At 41.0% G+C, this 19,256-nt stretch overlaps 1 protein-coding gene across 1 annotated transcript in view; it reads left to right on the top strand.

Moving 5' to 3' along the window:
• derl2 (derlin 2) overlaps positions 1 to 19,256 on the top strand; it is a 54,291-nt gene that overhangs the window by 33,326 nt on the left and 1,709 nt on the right. The window contains exons 4-6 of the mRNA XM_084324667.1: positions 5,583 to 5,676; positions 9,877 to 10,072; positions 16,077 to 16,167. Coding sequence (XP_084180793.1) covers positions 5,583 to 5,676; positions 9,877 to 10,072; positions 16,077 to 16,167 — 381 coding nt within the window. The remainder of the gene's footprint in view (positions 1 to 5,582; positions 5,677 to 9,876; positions 10,073 to 16,076; positions 16,168 to 19,256) is intronic.

Here is a 19,256-nt window from a genome sequence, read left to right as displayed (position 1 = left end):
TGCGATGATATGGTCGCAAATTGCCCCCTAATTTGGTCCGTGCGAGTTTAAAATAATATCTGGGGGCAAGCTTGCGAGTGGTGATTTCAACCCTTCATTCGCATTTCACTCCTAAATTAATCCATACAAATTGTAGTAAAACATTAGCCTACAACCAGGGCTGTACAGTGCAATATAATGTTGCGGTTGTAATTTCATTAGACAGACCAGCGCGGACCTTTAATAACATGCAATTTAATTGACACGAGCAATGAGCTAACGGTAGCTGCTAACCAAGGTATCCATTAGGATTATGCTAAGCTAACTAGCGATCTCTGCTAACCCTGGAAAACGGTCAAAGCGGACTCCACAAGACTAGTTCCATTCGTGAGGAAAGGGGGTGGGTTATATTGACAACGCTTGACAACAGAAGTTTAAACATAACTTCATATTTATTGGTTATTCATTTCTGTATATCATTCAATTTCCATCTCCGTGTGTCTCCATCTCCATCTCTTCCTGTTTACATTAGAGTGTGACGTCATCACCTACGGCAGCTTAGACGATCAAAACGCGAACCTAGAACAAAACCCGAAGGGGGGGGTTGGCTCTCTTGTTCGTTCTCGCCCCCTCTCTCTCTCTCTCTCTCTCTCTCTCTCGCTCTCTCTCGCTCTCTCTCTACATTCAATGATTTAAAGTAGCCAAATGTTACACACAGTATAAATACTAACTGGATAGTTGATGATATAAACATTTAATTTCATTATCTGAAATATTCTAAAATCATTAATTAATTAAATAATGATTATTATTTTCTCACAGTAGTGTGTGTGTGTATATATATATATATATTAGTGCTGTCAAACGATTAAAATATTTAACTCGATTAATCGCATGATTGTCCATAGTTAACTCGCGATTAATCGCAAATTAATCGCATTTTTATTTTATTTATTTTTTTACCTTAAACAGATCGTTTTCAAGTTCCAAGTTTTAATACTCTTATCAACATGCGAGTCAACAAATGCTTGCTTTGTGCAGCCATTTAACACAAAAGGATGACTCTCATGCATTGCAAATTTGCATCAAATTCAAAACAGAGTGATGCACAAAATAACTTAAAAGAAAATAATAATTTAAAACAATGAATAAAGTGTGCATGAAATAATAGGGGAAAGAAAACGTTAGGAACTTATTACATTCACACACACAAGGGCTGATTAATCACACACCCCCCTCTCTCCCTCACACACACACTCTCCCAGCTCTTTTTCTCTTTTGCCCCTTCCTCATCTCTCACCCCCCTCTCTCTCTATATCTCTCACACACACACACACACACACACACACACACACACACACACACACACACACACACACACACACTTCAGAAACAAACATAGTATCAATGAGAGCATCAATAATACACCTGAGTGAAGTCTAGTAAAAAAAAAAAAAAAAATTTAGTTAATCTTGAGTTAAAAAAATGTGTGGCATTAATAGAATCGGGAGTTAACGCGATATTAACGCGATATATTTGACAGCCTTAATATATATATATATATATATATATATATATGTGTGTGTTTGGCTAAAGTGGATATAAAACACAGTACTGTGTAAAAGGCACCCAAGAGTTTTTATATAAATTGTCTTAGTCTTAGTTTATTAGTGTGTCAGTAGACTACTCTTAGTAAATTTTCATTAAATTATTTTTTAAAGCATCTTCATGGTTTAATAATGCAAACATATGTTGCAGGGACTTATTATAATCATCATATTGGCGTGACTGTATGCATCAAAGGGTTAAATCAAGCATTTTTAAGTGCTTTAGAGGAAATGTCAAAATATCGCGATATCATTTAGAGGCCGTATCGCCCAGCCCTACTATAATGGTAAAATAGTTATTTAAAAATGTGCCCCTAAAAAATATTCTTTGCCCCTAAATTTCTCATTTAGGGGCAAGTGTGCCCCTAGTGAAAAAGCTTAGCGTACAGCCCTGACAAAATGTAAACAAATTTAATAATTCTTTTTTTAAATATTATATTTAAAATAAATTAAATTATGTTTTAGTCGACCAATAGTCGACTGACGGCAAATTTTGGCCAATCATAGTCGACCATCCAAATCCTTAGTCGGGGACAGCCCTAGTCTGTAGTGTTCAACACGAATGCCGTTACTGGCAATCAAAGCATTAAAAAAAACGACCCCCCCCCCCCTTTCATGCATTCATGATGAAACATAATACCTATTATATACATTTGATTTGGAAATAGTAGCGTGTCCAGGCAAGAAACGCCAACGCTTATAGTAGAATACGCGTAGCGCCCTATAACTCAGCGTTTCAGGAATGACCCCGGATCACTCCTAAACTATACTTATATTCACCACGGGGATAACGTGCGAACGTATGCATGAAAAGATTATTTATTTTTTTGCATGTTCGACGGAAGACAGTCACTGTCAAATGACTATAGTATTGTCTCCATAGCTATAATATAGAATATAGATATAGCTCTCCAGACATAGTGACGCACAGTGAAAATATGTTATGGAAACGTGGCACGTTAGCCACAAGGACCAGACTAATCCCTGGCGCTGAATGTGTTAACCCATTGAAACCGGGAAACACATTTGTGTGTATATGCAGGCTATATAATGCATTATTAGCAGGCGTTTTTAGGTCTAAATGGGTTAAAGGAGCACTTCGCCAAAATACCATGCTGATTTATTTTGCACATAATCTCACACACATCCAAAATCAGCATTGTTTTTGGTGAAGTGCCCCTTTAGGTTGTGTGTGGTTTCAGAGATGTGGACATTGGGAAGGGAAGGGAATTTCCAACCTACAATACACCAGACCGGCACATCAGGTTACTTAGGGTTTTTTCACGGCAGCGCCTACTACTACAGGAACACAGACACTGTTCCTTTTGACCAACATTGTATTTAGCCTGCAGACAGTAGACCAGTCAGGCCTGAATAAAATGCAGAATGATTACATTGTTTAAAAGGTTTAAAGGGTTTGTTTGTCAGTGCATCATGTTAAGTCAAGCAATTACTTTCTAACACAATCACCTGAAAGATACTGAAGCATCGGGGGAAGTAAATCTGACTCGTAATATGCTTAGTCTCTGGAAGTAGGTTATAATTTATCATCGTCCAGTGTTAAAATAAGTAAACAGAAATCACAATAAGCCGTAATATCCAATCACAATACATATCAAATAATTTCAAATTGCAATACATATCGAATCGCAATACAAATTGAATCGCAATACATATGGAATCGGTATTCAAGTATGGTGATGGTATTGAGCCAGGAGATAAGCTTATCAGGCTTATCAAAATAAATGGTTTGGTTCCGGTTGCCGACCGACCCTGCCGATTTAGGTGCTACCCAATTTATTTTATGAGTAAAAAAATAAAAAGTTTAAATATTATTATTATTATCTTTTTTTACAATAAAGTTTCATAAAAATCTTAGTCAAACCTTTAGTATTATGGATATTAAACATGCTGGCAGAGTACATGCATCCATGTTGTTGTGAACATTTTAATTAAATAAAGAAATTCCCTATCCATAGTCGCTGTGGGAAAAAATAAGATAAAATAAATTCCCTACCTACTCATGGCCTTAACACTTGTCAATACTGAACGACTGTGTGTTGTCAAGAGCCAATCACACAGGTTGCCACTCATCTGGCTCTGCAAATAGGCGGAATTATCGACGAAACCTACTTGGTCCAAGAAGAGGGTCTCATGTATTACTGGGTTTAAGTCAGTTGTTTATTTATTTATGTTTTACTGTTTGCATACGAGGTGGTCCGCAAATGTTCTTGATAACAATCTAGTGGTCCGCATAAAACAGAAGTTTGGGAACCACTGATCTAGACTATCTCTAAATTATTATATGCGTTCTATGCTACCTATACACTACTGCATATCTGTATGTCATGTCATAAATGTCATGATGAATTGAAAATGGGGGACCCTGATGTAAACAAGACGAAAGTCTTTCTCTGGTCTGCCTCCCCTTAACAACTGTGTGTATTGAGCTGTACTGTATTGTACCCATTCTGCAATCTGTTAATAAAATCTTCAATCAATCAATGGCCTGGGCGGCCAGAGCATAACTGTTCTAACAGCAATATATAATCCATTTCAGACAGAACGCACGCAATAAGTTATAATAATAATTATTGAAAAGTTCTGTATTTTTAAAGTCGTATTTGGGGGCAATTAACCCATCTCCCGCCAATGACGTGTTACCACGTCATTCCTCGCCATGCGTAATCTGCCAATGACGCTTTACAGCGTCTTTGAGATCAATATTTCAAATTTCTGTCACGGTATTCACATTTCACCCACGGAGTCTTGGCTGGTACTGTAGATCTCCGCTCAACTCTCCAACGCTTCAATACCGCCACCTGGTGGCCGATCGGCGAGTTGCCAAAACCGGAAGTGGCCGGAAATGCTTGGTCCGCACCCTATTCCGTCCGGCCACTCGCTATCGCTTGCGGGACTCTATCCAGACACTGTGCATATCGATCCGTTGCCATAACTCCATAAACAACATGATTGGACGTATATTAGTATTATACAAACCGGAACTGGATCACCTAGATCAACATCCCATAATAGCGATCTTTTTGCTCCAGTATCATCCCCCATCACTATGAGGAAGCTGCCGTGAGTTTCAGCATTTTTGATTATTATTATCCATACAAACTGCTCTGATCTATATATCACCCATACTACATGAATCATTTAACGTCGGTCATTGCATTATAAACGACCCCCCCCCCCACCCCCCCTCCGGTCACCAGCAGATGACCAGTCATGACGTTTAGGATCATGTACATGTGAAATTTTTTATATAACGTTGATCGGTATCAAACTGCATTTGATCATCTAATATATGCATTTATGGCTATATCTCACGTTCTATGAAATACAGCAGAAAACGATAAAAACATATTTATACTCTGGATGGTATTTTAGTATGAATGTGTGAATGAAAAAGTAAAACGTTCCTACATCCTGAACGATAGATAATTGATGTTGAATGGGCCATAGTAATGTCAATTTAGCAATACAATTAAAAAAGTTATAGCCCTGCAAAGAAGGTGAACATCTCCATAGACAAATAGTGCTGGCAGAGAGGCTACAAGGATGGATATAAGCTCCGGCAGATAAAGGGTTAAGCAATGGTAGGCTTTTTTTTTTTTTTTTTTTTGGTAAGAATTTCTTATTTCGGTAAGAGTGCTCTCGACCACTCTTATAATTTGTTCTTGCCTGAGAAAAAAGCAACAATAAGAAAACTTTGCTGAATCCCAGGTAAGAACAAAGTAAGAGGAAATGCTAGTTAAGAACGAAATCTGTTCTTATATTGCTTCATGCATGGGCCCATTGACTACAGCGCTGGCACTCAAGCGCTATTTCTGGCGCCCCCTGCTGGCACTCAAAGTGTTAAGGTAGTGACACAGATTGACGTGGGATGAAGTAACTTTGTTATGATTGGGATGTAAAGATCAATTGTTTTTCTCATAACCGTGTTAATATTGTGACTGTGTGTAGATTTCCTTAACCATGATCCTCCAGGTACCGGTACTGTCGTATGTTGGAGGAGGGCTCCTTCAGGGGGCGCACCGCTGACTTCGTCTTCATGTTTCTCTTCGGTGGCCTTCTGATGACCGTATCCTTCTGATGACCGTTCACAGTGAAGCACAACAGACACAGAATGACATGGCCACCATGACACTTGTATTATATTATATTAATTATTATTATTATTATGTACTATATTATATACATTTTTTTTTTTTTTTTTTTTTTTCTCCATTTTCCTCCTATTTTCTCCCATCCCAATGTTAGTCGTATGCCAATTCCCAGTCCCTTCCTGGTCGCTGCGCACTTACCCCCCACAGTCAGATCATCTGGGAGAGTGGAGGCTACCATGCACGTGCTTCCTCCGACACGCGTCCAGCCAATCACCGCTTCTTTTCACCTGGCAGCGCGGATTCTCATCGAGAGGGCGTAGCGTGTGGGAGGATCACACTATCCCCCTCAAGTCCTATCCGCGCTTAGCAGGCGCCCCGACCGAACTGTAGGAGTCGCTGTTTACAACGACCCGGACCCACCCCGCCAGCTTCTCCCACCCTCTAATACAGCCAATTGTATTAGTGCAGACGCCCAGCCAAGGTGGTGACAACCCCGGAGCTCCGGGGTTGGTGACGAACGCAATCTCCGCTCGGCCACCTAACCGCCATTATAGGGGGCGACAGTGGCTCGGGAGGTAGAGCAGTCGTCTGGCAATCCGGAGGTTCCCGGTTCGATTCCCGCTCCTCCCGGGCAGCGTGTCGATGTGTCCTTGAGCAAGACACTTAACCCCTAATTGCTCCCGATGAGCAGGTTGGCACCTTGCATGGTTGCCTCCGCCGTCGTTGAGTGAATGGGTAAAATGTGAGTAACAAATTGTAAAGCGCTTTGGATAAAAGCGCTATATAAAAAAGCAGCCATTTACCATTTACCATATACATTATTCTATTATTAGATAACATAAAGAAATACCTTATCACATTGTAATTTGTACTGGAAAATAAAATACCATTAAAACTTTTATTGTGACAAAATAATAATAAGCACTTGATTTGAAAAGCTGTCGGTCTTTAACACTGAGTGCCAGCAGGGCGTGCACGATTTTGCGCTTGAGTGCCAACGCTCTATTCAATGAGGGCGAGCACATTTGCGAACGCATAAACTATATCTTAAATTATGGCTATGTGTCTAATACGCCCGTCGCTTATCAATGACTTGCTTGCAGTCAACATTGTCGAAACGGATATATTTTTCATCTGTACATTTCCGTTTTATACCATTTTGAAAAACACTTGTTTTTGGAAATGTCCAGAAAAAAAAGTGATTCTGCAGGAATCGCCCTTTACTGGAATACACAAAAAACATTGTCATTTTTCGGCCTATTTATGAATCGTTTTCAAATAAACGCTAGATTATCGATAGTATATGTGTACTTGTGCACACTAGAGAAGCGGGCTGAAAAATCGATTATCTTATTTCCTGATCAGCACACACACACATAAGGGACACGTTGATATATCTGTGAAAAAAACTCTGATTACTCAAAGACTGGTAAAATAGATTCCTTACCTCAGATCAGATGTTCTCCAAAAAGATTATTCCAATTCCTGATCGCCATTCCAAATATCAATCGTGTTTATTGATCCAACACTGGGTGCTTGAAACACATATTCCACGCTGTTCTGAGGGACCACAAAGACTGCAATCGGCTCGGATTACATGCCTGACAAGTAAAATGTGTATTCCGGATTTCCTTTTCCCCATGCGTTTTCATTCAGTCCAATCCAAAGGGTGCATTACCATCCGGGAGACGATAGGGGGCGGTATTTTCCCTGTTCGAGCTCAGAGAGAGTCCCAGTGGTAGCGTGAGGCTAGATTGATGAAAAATGAATGGAAATCGCTAATAAAAGAAATAACGATTAATAACGAGATTTCTCGTCGTTGGCACTCAAAAGTGTTAATAAGCACTTGATTTGAAGAGCTTCTGTCGGTCTTTAACACTTTGATTGCCACTCACGAGTTTTCTCGGATTTATAATAGTTAAGTTGAAAGCCACTCACGAGATTACTCTACCCTAGCCTACCCAAGAGCCGCCGGAGATCAGATGTGGAAAAAAGCGCCCCCTATCGTCTCCCAGATGACATCAGGGATTTTGGAATGGACTCAATGAAAATGGATGGGGAAAAAAATCCTGTACTCCACATTTTCCAGTCCACTGATGCAGCCGGGGTTACCAGAGTTCATTATGGATCCTCTGAGCGCCGCGGATCATGAGTTCTACTGTATACACGTTAGATCTATACACTTATCGATTTTTTCGAATGGTGATCAGGAATTGGAATATACCGGTTGGATACCATCTGATGTCAGGTAAGGAATCTATGTTATCAGTGTTAGGATATTCAGACTCGTTTTGATGAAGATATAAGCTGTTTTCACTGTTTTCGGTTTCACTGTAAAATCCATGAGGAAATGAAAACGGCTATTATCAGCGCGCGGCTCGAATGGGCGTGCGTGTACGTATAATATTGATCATCTAGCGTTTATTTGAAAACGATTCATAAATAGGCCGACAAATATCAACGTTCTGGAATATTCCAGTAAAAGACGATTATCACAGAATGGCCCAGAATGGGCTGTTTTTTTACCTCAAAACGGGTGCTTTTCAAAATGCTCTCAAACGGAAATGAAGTCATAAAAAACCAATCTGTCTTGACAGCACTGACTGGAAAATGATTCTTTGATAAGCGACGGGCAGATTAGACACACAGCCATAATTTAAAACATAGATTAGGCGATATTAACGTTAACATTGAAGTGGATGGTGGCATTCAAGCACTAAGTCGTGCGCCCCCTGGTGGCACTGAAAGTGTTAATAAGCACTTGATTTGAAGAGCTTCTGTCTGTCTTTAATAAGCACTTGATTTGAAGAGCTGTCTTTAATAAGCGCTTGATTTGAAGAGCTGTCGGTCTTTAATAAGCACTTTATCTGAAGAGCTGTCTGTCTTTAATAAGCACTTGATTTGAAGAGCTGTCTGTCTTTAATAAGCACTTGATTTGAAGAGCTGTCTGTCTTTAATAAGCACTTGATTTCAAGAGCTTCTGTTGCTCTTTAACACTTTGGCTGCCATGGGTTAAATTCATTATCAACCGTAGGTTGCCGGCTCTATTTGTCTATAGAGAAAGTCCCCTTCTTTGCAGGGCTATAACTTTTTAAATTCTATTGCTACATTGCCATTATTAGGGCCCATTCAAAGTCCTATATGTATTGTTCATTGTGTAGCAACGTTAAACTTTTTCATTCACATATTCATAGTAAAGTATGGTCTAATGTATAAGTATGTTTTCATCTCTTTCTGCAGCTTTCTCCAGAACGTGATCTATAGCCCCAAATGCATTATATTGATGATGCAATACAGTTTTATGGCAATCAGCGCGATATAAAAAATTCCAACTAGACGTATTTCTAGAAGTTACTGCACGTCATCTGATGTTGACCGGATGGGCTAGGGGGCGTTTATAATTCCGTGGGCAGCGTTATACCAATCATCTAATGTGGGTCAAATGTTGATAATAGCAGTTAGTATCGAAGACGGTAACTTTACACGCTAAAACTCACCCCAGTCTCTGCGCGCCGTTGGGCGATCATTGTAGAGTAGAAATTTTACCATTATGGGATGTCGATTTACCCGGTCCATCTCCAGCTTGTATAATGGTATATACGTCCAAATCATGTTGTTTATTGAGTTATTGGCAATTGATCGCTATGTAGTGTGTCGAGATTGAGTCCCGGAACCTATAGCTAGTAATACGGCCGACCAGCACAATCTCCATAGCACTTCCTGTTAAGCGATTGCGCCGATTGGCCACCAGATGGCGCTCCTGAACCGCCAGAGAGCTCAGTGGGTCCTCCTGGTGGATCTCAGGCCAGCGGAGGGGAAATATGAATCCGATCCCAGATTTTTGAAATATTGATATTAAAGACGCTGTAAAGCGTCTTCGGCAACTTGAGCATGGCCGGGAATGACGTGTTTAGGCGTTTTCCGGCAGCCAAAGTGTTAATAAGCACTTGATTTCAAGAGCTTCTGTTGCTCTTTAATAAGCACTTGATTTTAAGAGCTGCTTCTCATTTAATTCCAAACCTTTATTTATACTCTGCAACTGATGTTTCGCTCATTTTACAGTCACGTCGAGTGACTTCTGCATTATTGGCATAAGAAACCAAGGCGTACTGTCAAAATAATCAGCCCAAAATGTAAGTCCATTAAAATAATGATGTTCTTTAATAAGCTCCCAGATATTTGGCATCTTTGTGAGTCTGGTGTTCCTGGGCCAGGCCTTCACCATCATGCTGGTGTACGTGTGGAGTCGACGGAACCCCAACGTCCGGATGAACTTCTTCGGCCTGCTCAACTTCCAAGCTCCCTTCTTGCCTTGGGTACTGATGGGGTTCTCTCTGCTGCTGGGAAACTCCATCATCGTGGATCTATTAGGTACAGTATGCATGGCCTTCATCCTGACTCATTATTTAACTTCCTTGAATCTGTGGAACATGTTAAAGGAACACGCCAACATTTTGGGACATTAGCTTCTCCAGAGAGAGACAAGAAGATGGATGCCAGTTTCCTCTCTGTGCGTTCAGTAGAAAGCTATATGGCTGCATGTTAGCCTAGCTTAGCACAATGAATGGAAGCGGACATGGCCGGTTAGCCTTCGGGAGAGGTGTTAGTTGGATGCCTAGGCTCACTGGCCATGTCCGCTTCCATTCATTGTGCTAAGCTAGGTTTTTTGCAAGGAAACTAGTCTAAATGTAATTACAATTTATTTTCCAGCACCTCTTTCTTCCCTTGTATTGTGTTTTCGGTGGATGTAGCAACACACCACATCTTAAATGACTTACCGGTAACTTCCTTCCCTGCCTGGCTACCCCACAACCCAATTTGGGTGAATTGTCCCCACACAGTTTGTTAGCATTCTGTGGATGATAACCACATTACAACACAGGTTTAAAACACATGTGGCACTGGTGGTGAGCTGTCATAGTGGCGCTGTACCCCTAATACCATTGTTTAGGGAAAGCCCTGGTGTTTAGTTATTATCATCATTCCATCCTGTGTTCAAGGGCTTCTGGAGAAACTAAGGCCTTATCCAGACTAAAAAAAGATTTTGATGTTTTTCGGTTTCGTTTTGTTTTCATTTAAAAAAAAAAAAAGGGTTTCCGTAAAAAACGAAACTGTCTCAAGATAATAAGTGCGTGCCACAAATTTACAAAATAAATGTATTTCCTGTTTTTAGACGTCGCTCTTTTATTTTGAAAACCCCCGACCGGAAGTGTTATAGTGTCTGTTGCTAGTAGGGGTGGGAATCACCAGTTTCATCACGATACGATACGATATAGATTATTTGGACAACGATACGATATTTGCCGATATCACAAAGTCTGCCACGATACGATACGATTCGATTCAGGTGCCTGCGATCGATATGAGGCGATATTATGTGCCCATTTAACACAATCAGTCACATTTAGATCAACTAAAAAAAGGCTACGGAAATATCAATTGATGTTTTTATTTTTGAGCTCTTCCAGACATTTAAATGAAAAACAATCTATTGTTTTTAATACAAATAGACCTCCTGTTCACTTTTTATATATTGAGCTTTAAACTTTAAGTAAAATGTTTTGGAACTCACAACACGCAAGCTAAAACCCCTTCCTCTCCCAAACTTCCTACAATTGTTTTATGTTGCATGATGATCATGAATACATTTATTATGTATTCATGTTTAAATATCAACATTATCTGTCCATCCTCAGTAACACACACACAGAATGCCCCTCCCCCAGTCCCCCACAGAAAGGTAGACTGCCCCCGCCCCTCCTCCTTCCCCTCTGTTCTCTCTCACGGTTAGCTGCTTAGCTTAAGCAGATATTTAGATATTTAATGCGATATGGGCATAAAGGAATGGCGACGATGCAACGCATGTTAGATGCATTTTACCCGTTGCGGGGGGAAAACTGCACAGACATATATCGCGTCACAAAATAGACTCTCTGTAGTGCTTTACAGCAGACGCAAACACTGCTGTAATGTCTACACGGAGTTTCACAATACTGGGCGCCGGTGGATATGACTCGCGGGATTTTCAAAATAAGAGTATCGCAATATGAATCGATCTTTTTACGTTGCATCGATCCTATTTGATTATTGATAATAGATCGATATATCGATCTGAATCGATGTATCGTCCCACCCCTAGTTGCTAGCAGCTTAACTTGTGTCTGTCGGTTCTGTGCTTTTTCGAGCTAATGTAACATTTTCCAAAGGAGAGGAGAGAAATATCGTGGCTCACATGCAGCTCAAACTACCTGTTGGAATAAATTAATTGATTGATGTTTAACTTGTCCCTGTGTGTGTCCAGTCATTTCGACTAGCAAAATGTTGTCATAACGTTACCTCAGGATACCACTGTCTATTGTATTTAGTTGGTTAGCTATTTAGCTAATGTGGATAGCATTTTGAATAGCATCAATGCTAGCTGGCTGGCTACAGCTTTATTTATAGACGAACTTCGGCTACTATTTAATAGTTGCAAGGTAGGAGTAATATGTTTCAGTGAAACTTGGCTTGACAGTTCAATAAGCGACTCCGAAATTGAGATTGAGAACTATATAATTGTAAGGAAAGATCGAAACCGAAACGGAGGAGGTGTGTGTGCTTATATTAGGTCGGACATTGGTTTTAATATAAAATCAGATCTTGAACACGACGCGGTAGAAGCGATGTGGCTTGATATTCTGTTACCCAAAAGCAAACCAATTATTTTTGGAGTCTGTTACAGGCCACCAGACCAGGGCAATTTTTATGTTGATCTAGAGGAGATATGCTCCAAGTGCACTGATTTTGAGAAATCGGAAGTTGTTGTCATGGGAGATTTCAACACTGATTTACTTAAAAAGAGCTCTGGATTAAAGTCCCTTCTGAATTATAGTAAATTGTTTGACCTGCACCAGCTCATCACTGAACCTACCAGAGTTACCTCCCTTTCTCAGACCATAATCGACTTAATACTGGTCTCTGATAAACAGAGGATAACAAACAGCGGCGTTGTTGATTTTGCACTCAGTGATCACCTTGCAATTTTCTGTACCAGAAAGGTGCAGAGGGGTCATTTTGAGGGTCACAACAACATAAAAATCAGATCTTTAAAAAATTACAGCAAGGAAATGCTCCTGGATGGTTTAATGGGTGTGGACTGGTCTCATGTAATGCACTGCAAAGAGGTTGATCAAGCATAGGATGGTTTCAAAACAACATTTCTTAAAGTAGTTGACAGATTAGCACCCAGGAAGATGGTCAGGATAAAGCAGAGGACACAGCCCTGGATTAATGATGACATTTTAAAAGCTATTAAAATAAGGAACAATCTTTTTAAACAATTTAAGAAGTCCAGGACAGAACAGGCTTTCCTAGATTTAAAGAAACACAAAAACTATGTAAATAGTTTGATTAAAGGAGCGAAGAAGGGTTTTTTTAATGAAAAAATAACAGAGTTTAGGAACAACTCAAGGAAACTCTGGAGGACACTTAAAGAGGTAGGATACAGTAAGAAATTAAAGACTAAATCGGGCAATATCAGTTTAGAAATAGGAGACAAAATTTCAGCAGACAAATCAGAGGTGGCAGACTGTCTGAATAGCTATTTTACATCCATTGCAAAAACTATATCGGAAAAGATCCCAGCTAAACCCGGCAACAACATAGAGAGTGAAGTCCATAAATTCTACCTAGATCAGGGGGTTAAAGCAAATGCTTTTTCCTTTAGGAAAGTGACTGAGATGGAGGTCCAGGAAAAGCTTAAAAAACTTGACACCTCAAGGGCTACTGGATTAGACAACATCCCTGGTAAATTCTTGCAGGATGCTGCAGAAATCATTGCCCCATATGTAGCTCACATTACCAACCTAGCCATTGACACAGGAACATTTCCAAGCGAAATGAAATCGGCAAGAGTTATTCCTCTCCACAGAAAGGGAAACAAATTGGAACCGGGTAACTACAGACCCATTTCCATCCTGGGCGTTCTATCAAAAACCATTGAGAGGCTAGTATATGAGCAAATAGACGGGTATTTCTCCACTAATAACATCATGTACAAATACCAATCTGGTTTCAGGAGGTCCCACTCCACAGACACCTGCCTGCTGTTCCTCACAGATTACATCAGGAAAGAGGTAGACGAGGGAAAGTTCTGTGGAATGGTAATGTTAGACCTCCAGAAGGCATTTGATTCAGTGGATCACAACATCTTGTTAATGAAGCTTAGGGCCCTAGGCTTTAATGAGGCAGCTCAGAAATTGATTGGTTCCTACCTAACAGGGAGACAACAGGTGGTAGATATAAACGGGGTACTCTCCAGTCCTCGGACAGTAGAGTGCGGGGTCCCACAAGGGAGTGTTTTGGGTCCGCTCCTCTTTCTACTGTATATAAATGACCTGAAAGCAGCTTGCTCATGTGACCTTTTTTTATACGCAGATGACTCCGCCCTACTAGTGTCTCACAAAGACAAAAAAGTGGTTGAGCAGACATTGAGTGCAGAACTAGAGAAGGTTAGCGACTGGCTAGGCCACAACAAGCTGTCCCTCCACGTGGGGAAGACTGAGTCAATTTTATTCGGGTCAAAGGTCAGGCTCAGAAAATCGCCAGGTTTTAACATTAGAATAGGAGATACTGTTCTCACAGACAAAACATCTGTGAAATATCTCGGTTGCGTCCTGGAAAACAGCTTATCAGGGGAAAGCATGGCTCACCAAGCACTTACAAAGATAAATAACAGGACTAGATACCTAGCCAGAATCTCTAATTTTTTAGATCAGTCAGCGATGAAGATTCTTGCTGGAGCTCTCATACAGTGTCACTATGACTATGCGTGTGGCTCCTGGTACAACAGTGCCCCCAAAAGTCAGAAAATAAAACTACAGACATCTCAAAACAAGCTAATCAGGGTAATACTAAGGCTACCTGCTCGAACCCACCTTGACCCATCTCACTTTGAGGTCATGAGATGGCTTAAGGTGGAAGACAGAGTAAACCAGATAGGGATGTGCCTAGTTCACAGAATAGTGCATGGGGTAGTGCCAGTGTACTTTAACAACTACTTCAACCGAATCAGAGACACCCATGCATACCAAACAAGGCGCAGCTCAACTGACTTTGTGCCAGTCAGATTCAGGAGCTGTATGGGGAAGGAGTCATTTTTATATTCAGCAGCTGTCTATTGGAATAGTCTGCCCAGTGAACTGAAAACCATAGACAGTGCCGTTAGATTCAAGTCCAGCCTGAAGACATGGCTCAAAAGGGACTATACCTAGACACTTAGCTTAAGGCACCCTTGCATGTTGTAGGAGTCTGTATGTATATAAATGTTAAATGGTTTATGTGATGTGTTGTGATGTCACGTTTTGTATGATGCATGTTTTAAGCATCACATTCCCCCACCCCCCTACAAGGACCACAATGGAAATAAGCTCTGAGCTTTTTTGTGTTTCATCCTTGGCAGTATATCCCGACTGTGCTCTTCTGTCACATGTTTATTTTTTATATTGTCAAATAAAGTCATTCATTCATTCATTCATTCATTCATTCATTCATTTACTAAATTATGGAGGCTTTTTAATCGTCAAGGTAAGAGAGGATTTGTCATGATCAACTGAAGGCGTATGCTATGGAACAATATGTGCTTGGGTTTTCAGAAAAAGGCCAGCTATGTGACACTAATCTCTAGTTAGTATCGTGTATTGCATCACAGTAGCCTCCCGATCATGCTCAATAGCATGTGTGTGCGCCTCGGTCGGGAGTGTGTGTACTGTAAGCACAGCAGAGCCCCGCTCCGCTTCAGACAGATAGAGAGCACAGCATATGTAAAGCTGTAAAAGCCTGATCAAGCGCAGTAGCTTCTGTAACACGAATGCAACTACTCTGTACATGCCATTGTTGTTGTAATGTTTTCACACGCGGGGTAAGGGAGAGGTGGGCTATCGCGTCATCGGTTCAGGAGAAGACGCGTTTCGCTTGTAAAGATGGTGACACAATGGGGGGCGTCTTCAGGCGTCTTCAGAATTGCGCACTCTGAAAGCTGGTACCAGAAAGTAGCGTCTTCAGGCTGCTAGAACGCAGTTCCGTGTGGCTGAAAGGTGCAAACGATCAAATACTTTGCCTGATACGACCAAAATCGTTTTAGTCTGGAGATGGCCTAAACTTTGCAGTTGCTCATCACTTCAGCTCCGTGTGCGTGAGGGCGAGGGATAGTCCATTAAACATATGGGGGATTTATTTTGTGTGTCCGATTATTATTAATTATTTCTTGGCCTGAGTACTTTAACCTTTTAAACTTTAACTTGATTAACCTTTTAATTGGCTGCTTCTTTTAATACCTCCGTTCTAACTGGTGTTCTTTTGGATGATGCTGGATGCTTGTGGTTCTTCCCATGCGTAGGTATCGCTGTGGGTCACGTCTACTTCTTCCTGGAGGATGTGTTCCCCAATCAGCCAGGTGGTGTCCGGTGGCTCAGGACCCCGTCTATCATGTTAGTCCTTTCTCCCATTTCTGTTGGAAAACACTTAGATCTGTTCTACATTTCCTGTCCATATGTTGTTTTTGCCTAACATAAAGATATTAAAGGTGCTATATATAACATTCAGCCACTAGATGTCACACTAGAGCGCCAGTATGTCATTTATCAAATCGGGTGCATCCCATGTGGGGAAATGGGAATGATAAATTCATAAATCAATACTTTTTTGGAGGAAAAAATATATTTTTTCGTCAATACGTTCGCGTGTTATACCGTGGTGAATATGAATATAGTTTTAGAGTGATCCTGTCTAATCCCAGAAAACGACGATATACAGTAAAATGTGATTTTCACTAAAAGCGTTGCTGTTTCTCGCCTGGACACGCTACTATTTCCAAATCAAATATATAAAATAGGTATTATGTTTCATCATGAATGCATGAAAGGGGGGGGGGGTCGTTTTTTGATGCTTGGATCATCACCAACGGCATACGTTGTGGAGTAACGTTACAGACACGTTGCGATCGAGGTGAAATCATGGTTGGATCAAAGCAGGATTGATATAATTTAATCCTTACTTTCACTAGGAGGTACCCCAAAAAGAATATTCCAATTGTCCAAGTACCAGTGTCCATCGTGTCGCCAACATAATCCACCACAACAGATGCATCGGAGGCATTTGACGCTTCTCAATGGGATCGGGATACCCGCCCGCCTCGCCCGACAAAGAAAAGTGGGCCCGGAGACATTTGATCGACGCACAGGCCAAGATATAATGTTTCAAAGGGTGCTCGATACTGCCAGCTGGGTGGAATGCGGCCGGTATTGCACTTTGGCATTCTCAGGATGATTCCCCATATTAACCCCGAGTCCGTGTGCCTGTAATGAATGGAAATATCGAATAAAAGAAATAACGATGAAAACCCGACTATACTCGGGTCTGGCGCTGAACGGTCGGCGAGATAACCCGACTATCATCGGGTCTGGCGTCCAAAGAGTTAAAGGGGAACTACACCAAACGTCAGAATTCATACATAAGACGGTAAGACGGTCCAAAAATATTAGTGAACAATTTTCTCCCAAATCCAAAAGTGCCCAAACTCAAATTTGTGATGTCATCAGGCTGCTAATGCATTTGGAAAGTATACTGAATATATATAATGTTATGGGTACATATTTTGTTTCAGAATGGGGAATAGGGCGGCTAAGTGGCGCAGTGGGCAAGGCGCTCGCCACTAACGCAGGAGATGCTGGGTTTGAGCCCAGCTCTCGGCGTTGCTACCAGCTTAGTTGGTCGTTCATACTAACACAATTGGCAGTGTTAGGGGTGGGAAAGCTGCTGGGTGGGGATCGGACGTTGTGGACAGCGACTCCTACAGGTCGGTTGGTGTGCCTGTACAGCAGAATCAGGAAGTAACGGGGGCAGCGTGCGCCTCCCACGCGTTACTCCTCGCCACTGAGAGATCGCGCTGTACAGGTGAAAAGATGCGACAGCTGCCTCCTCGTGTACCGGAGGGGACACGTGATGCAAGGCTTGGTCCTCACTGCAGCCGACCAGTGGGAGGCATAGTCTAGCAACGTTCGAGACGGGGGAGGGGAGAATTGGCGAGGCGAAATTGGGATGGGATAAAAATAGAAAAATAAGGAGAAAAAATTGATTAAAAAGAAAAAAATAATGGCGAACACTAGTGAGGTGGCAGGGTGGCGCAGCGGAGATTGCGCTCGTCACCAATGCAAGAGACTCCGGTATCGAATCCCAGTCTCAGCATTGCCTTCGACTTGGGCCGGCCGGCGTACTGGCTCATTTGGCAGAGTCAGCGGGTGGAAGTCGATGGGTGGGGATTGGACGTTGTGGACAGCGACTCCTACAGGTCAGTTGAGTGACGCCTGCACAGCAGAGACGGGAAGTATTGGGGGCAGTGTGAGCCTCCCACGTGTTACTCCTCGCCACTGAGAGTCCGCGCTGTCTGGTGAAAAGATGCGACAGGCTGCCTCCTCGTGTACCGGAGGGGACACGTGATGCAAGGCTTCTATCCTCACTACAACCGACCAGTGGGGGGCATAGTCTAGCAACGTTCAAGACCGCGGAGGGGAGAATTGGCAATACGAAATTGGGATGGGAGAAAAATAGAAAATGGGGAGAAAAAGTGGATACAAAAATAATAATAATGGGGAACACTACTATAGAATAAAGCTAAATTGACCCCACTATTTCAGCCAGGTGTAATTTGTGTCAAAAAACTGTCTTAAAGGGACACTTCACCAAAACTAAATGCAGATTGATTTCACTCATAATCTCATACACATCATATGGCGCATAATATATGTTATAGCTATAAGTAATGTACTATATTAATGTATTCTATTGGTAATGTATTGTATTGTCAAAAGTCCAAAACAAACGCTGCAACTAGTTGAACCAACAATCATCTCTTTTTGTGTTAATTACAGCAGCATGAAATGATGTAGATGAAAAATATCAATACCTTGTTTTATAGGAACTGCTACCTTATCACTTCATTGAGCTGTAATTAACACCACACAAGGATTCAATGTCTCCGATGTCATCACTGGTGGCCATATTCAAACTCAGTCACTGTCACACAACTGAATGTGTGCAAAACTGTTTTTCGATGTGTGTGAGATTATGTGCAAAATAAATCAGCATTGTTTTGTTGGTGAAGTGCCCTTTTAAGTTATATTTGAGTCAATACATATATTATGATCACACATGGATCATATACCCATACTTGATTTTTGGGACCGATATTGGGGGATCAAATATTCTGTTATCGAGATATCTGCTGATATTCTTCATATATATATATATATATAATATTTTCTTATATAATTTTTTATAATTCTATTAATATAATATATTATGTAGCCCCACACTTCACTTCTTCCACCCTCAGTCATCTGTAAAAAAATAAATAAAAAGTGAGACATGCATATTCTATTCTAAATAGCTTATTCTTCACTAATGATAAAAGTATCTTTTATATGTATGAATGAATGAATAGTTTATTTCAGTCTTTGTTTACAACAAATCAAAAACACACTTGTGTGGACTTACAAAAAGAAAATAATCACAAATGTAC

This window comes from Notolepis coatsorum, assembly GCF_963971535.1.
Source record: "Notolepis coatsorum genome assembly, chromosome: 11".
Taxonomy (NCBI): domain Eukaryota; kingdom Metazoa; phylum Chordata; class Actinopteri; order Aulopiformes; family Paralepididae; genus Notolepis; species Notolepis coatsorum.
Note: the sequence above shows the minus strand (reverse complement) of the source record. Positions and strands in the feature narration are given on the sequence as shown.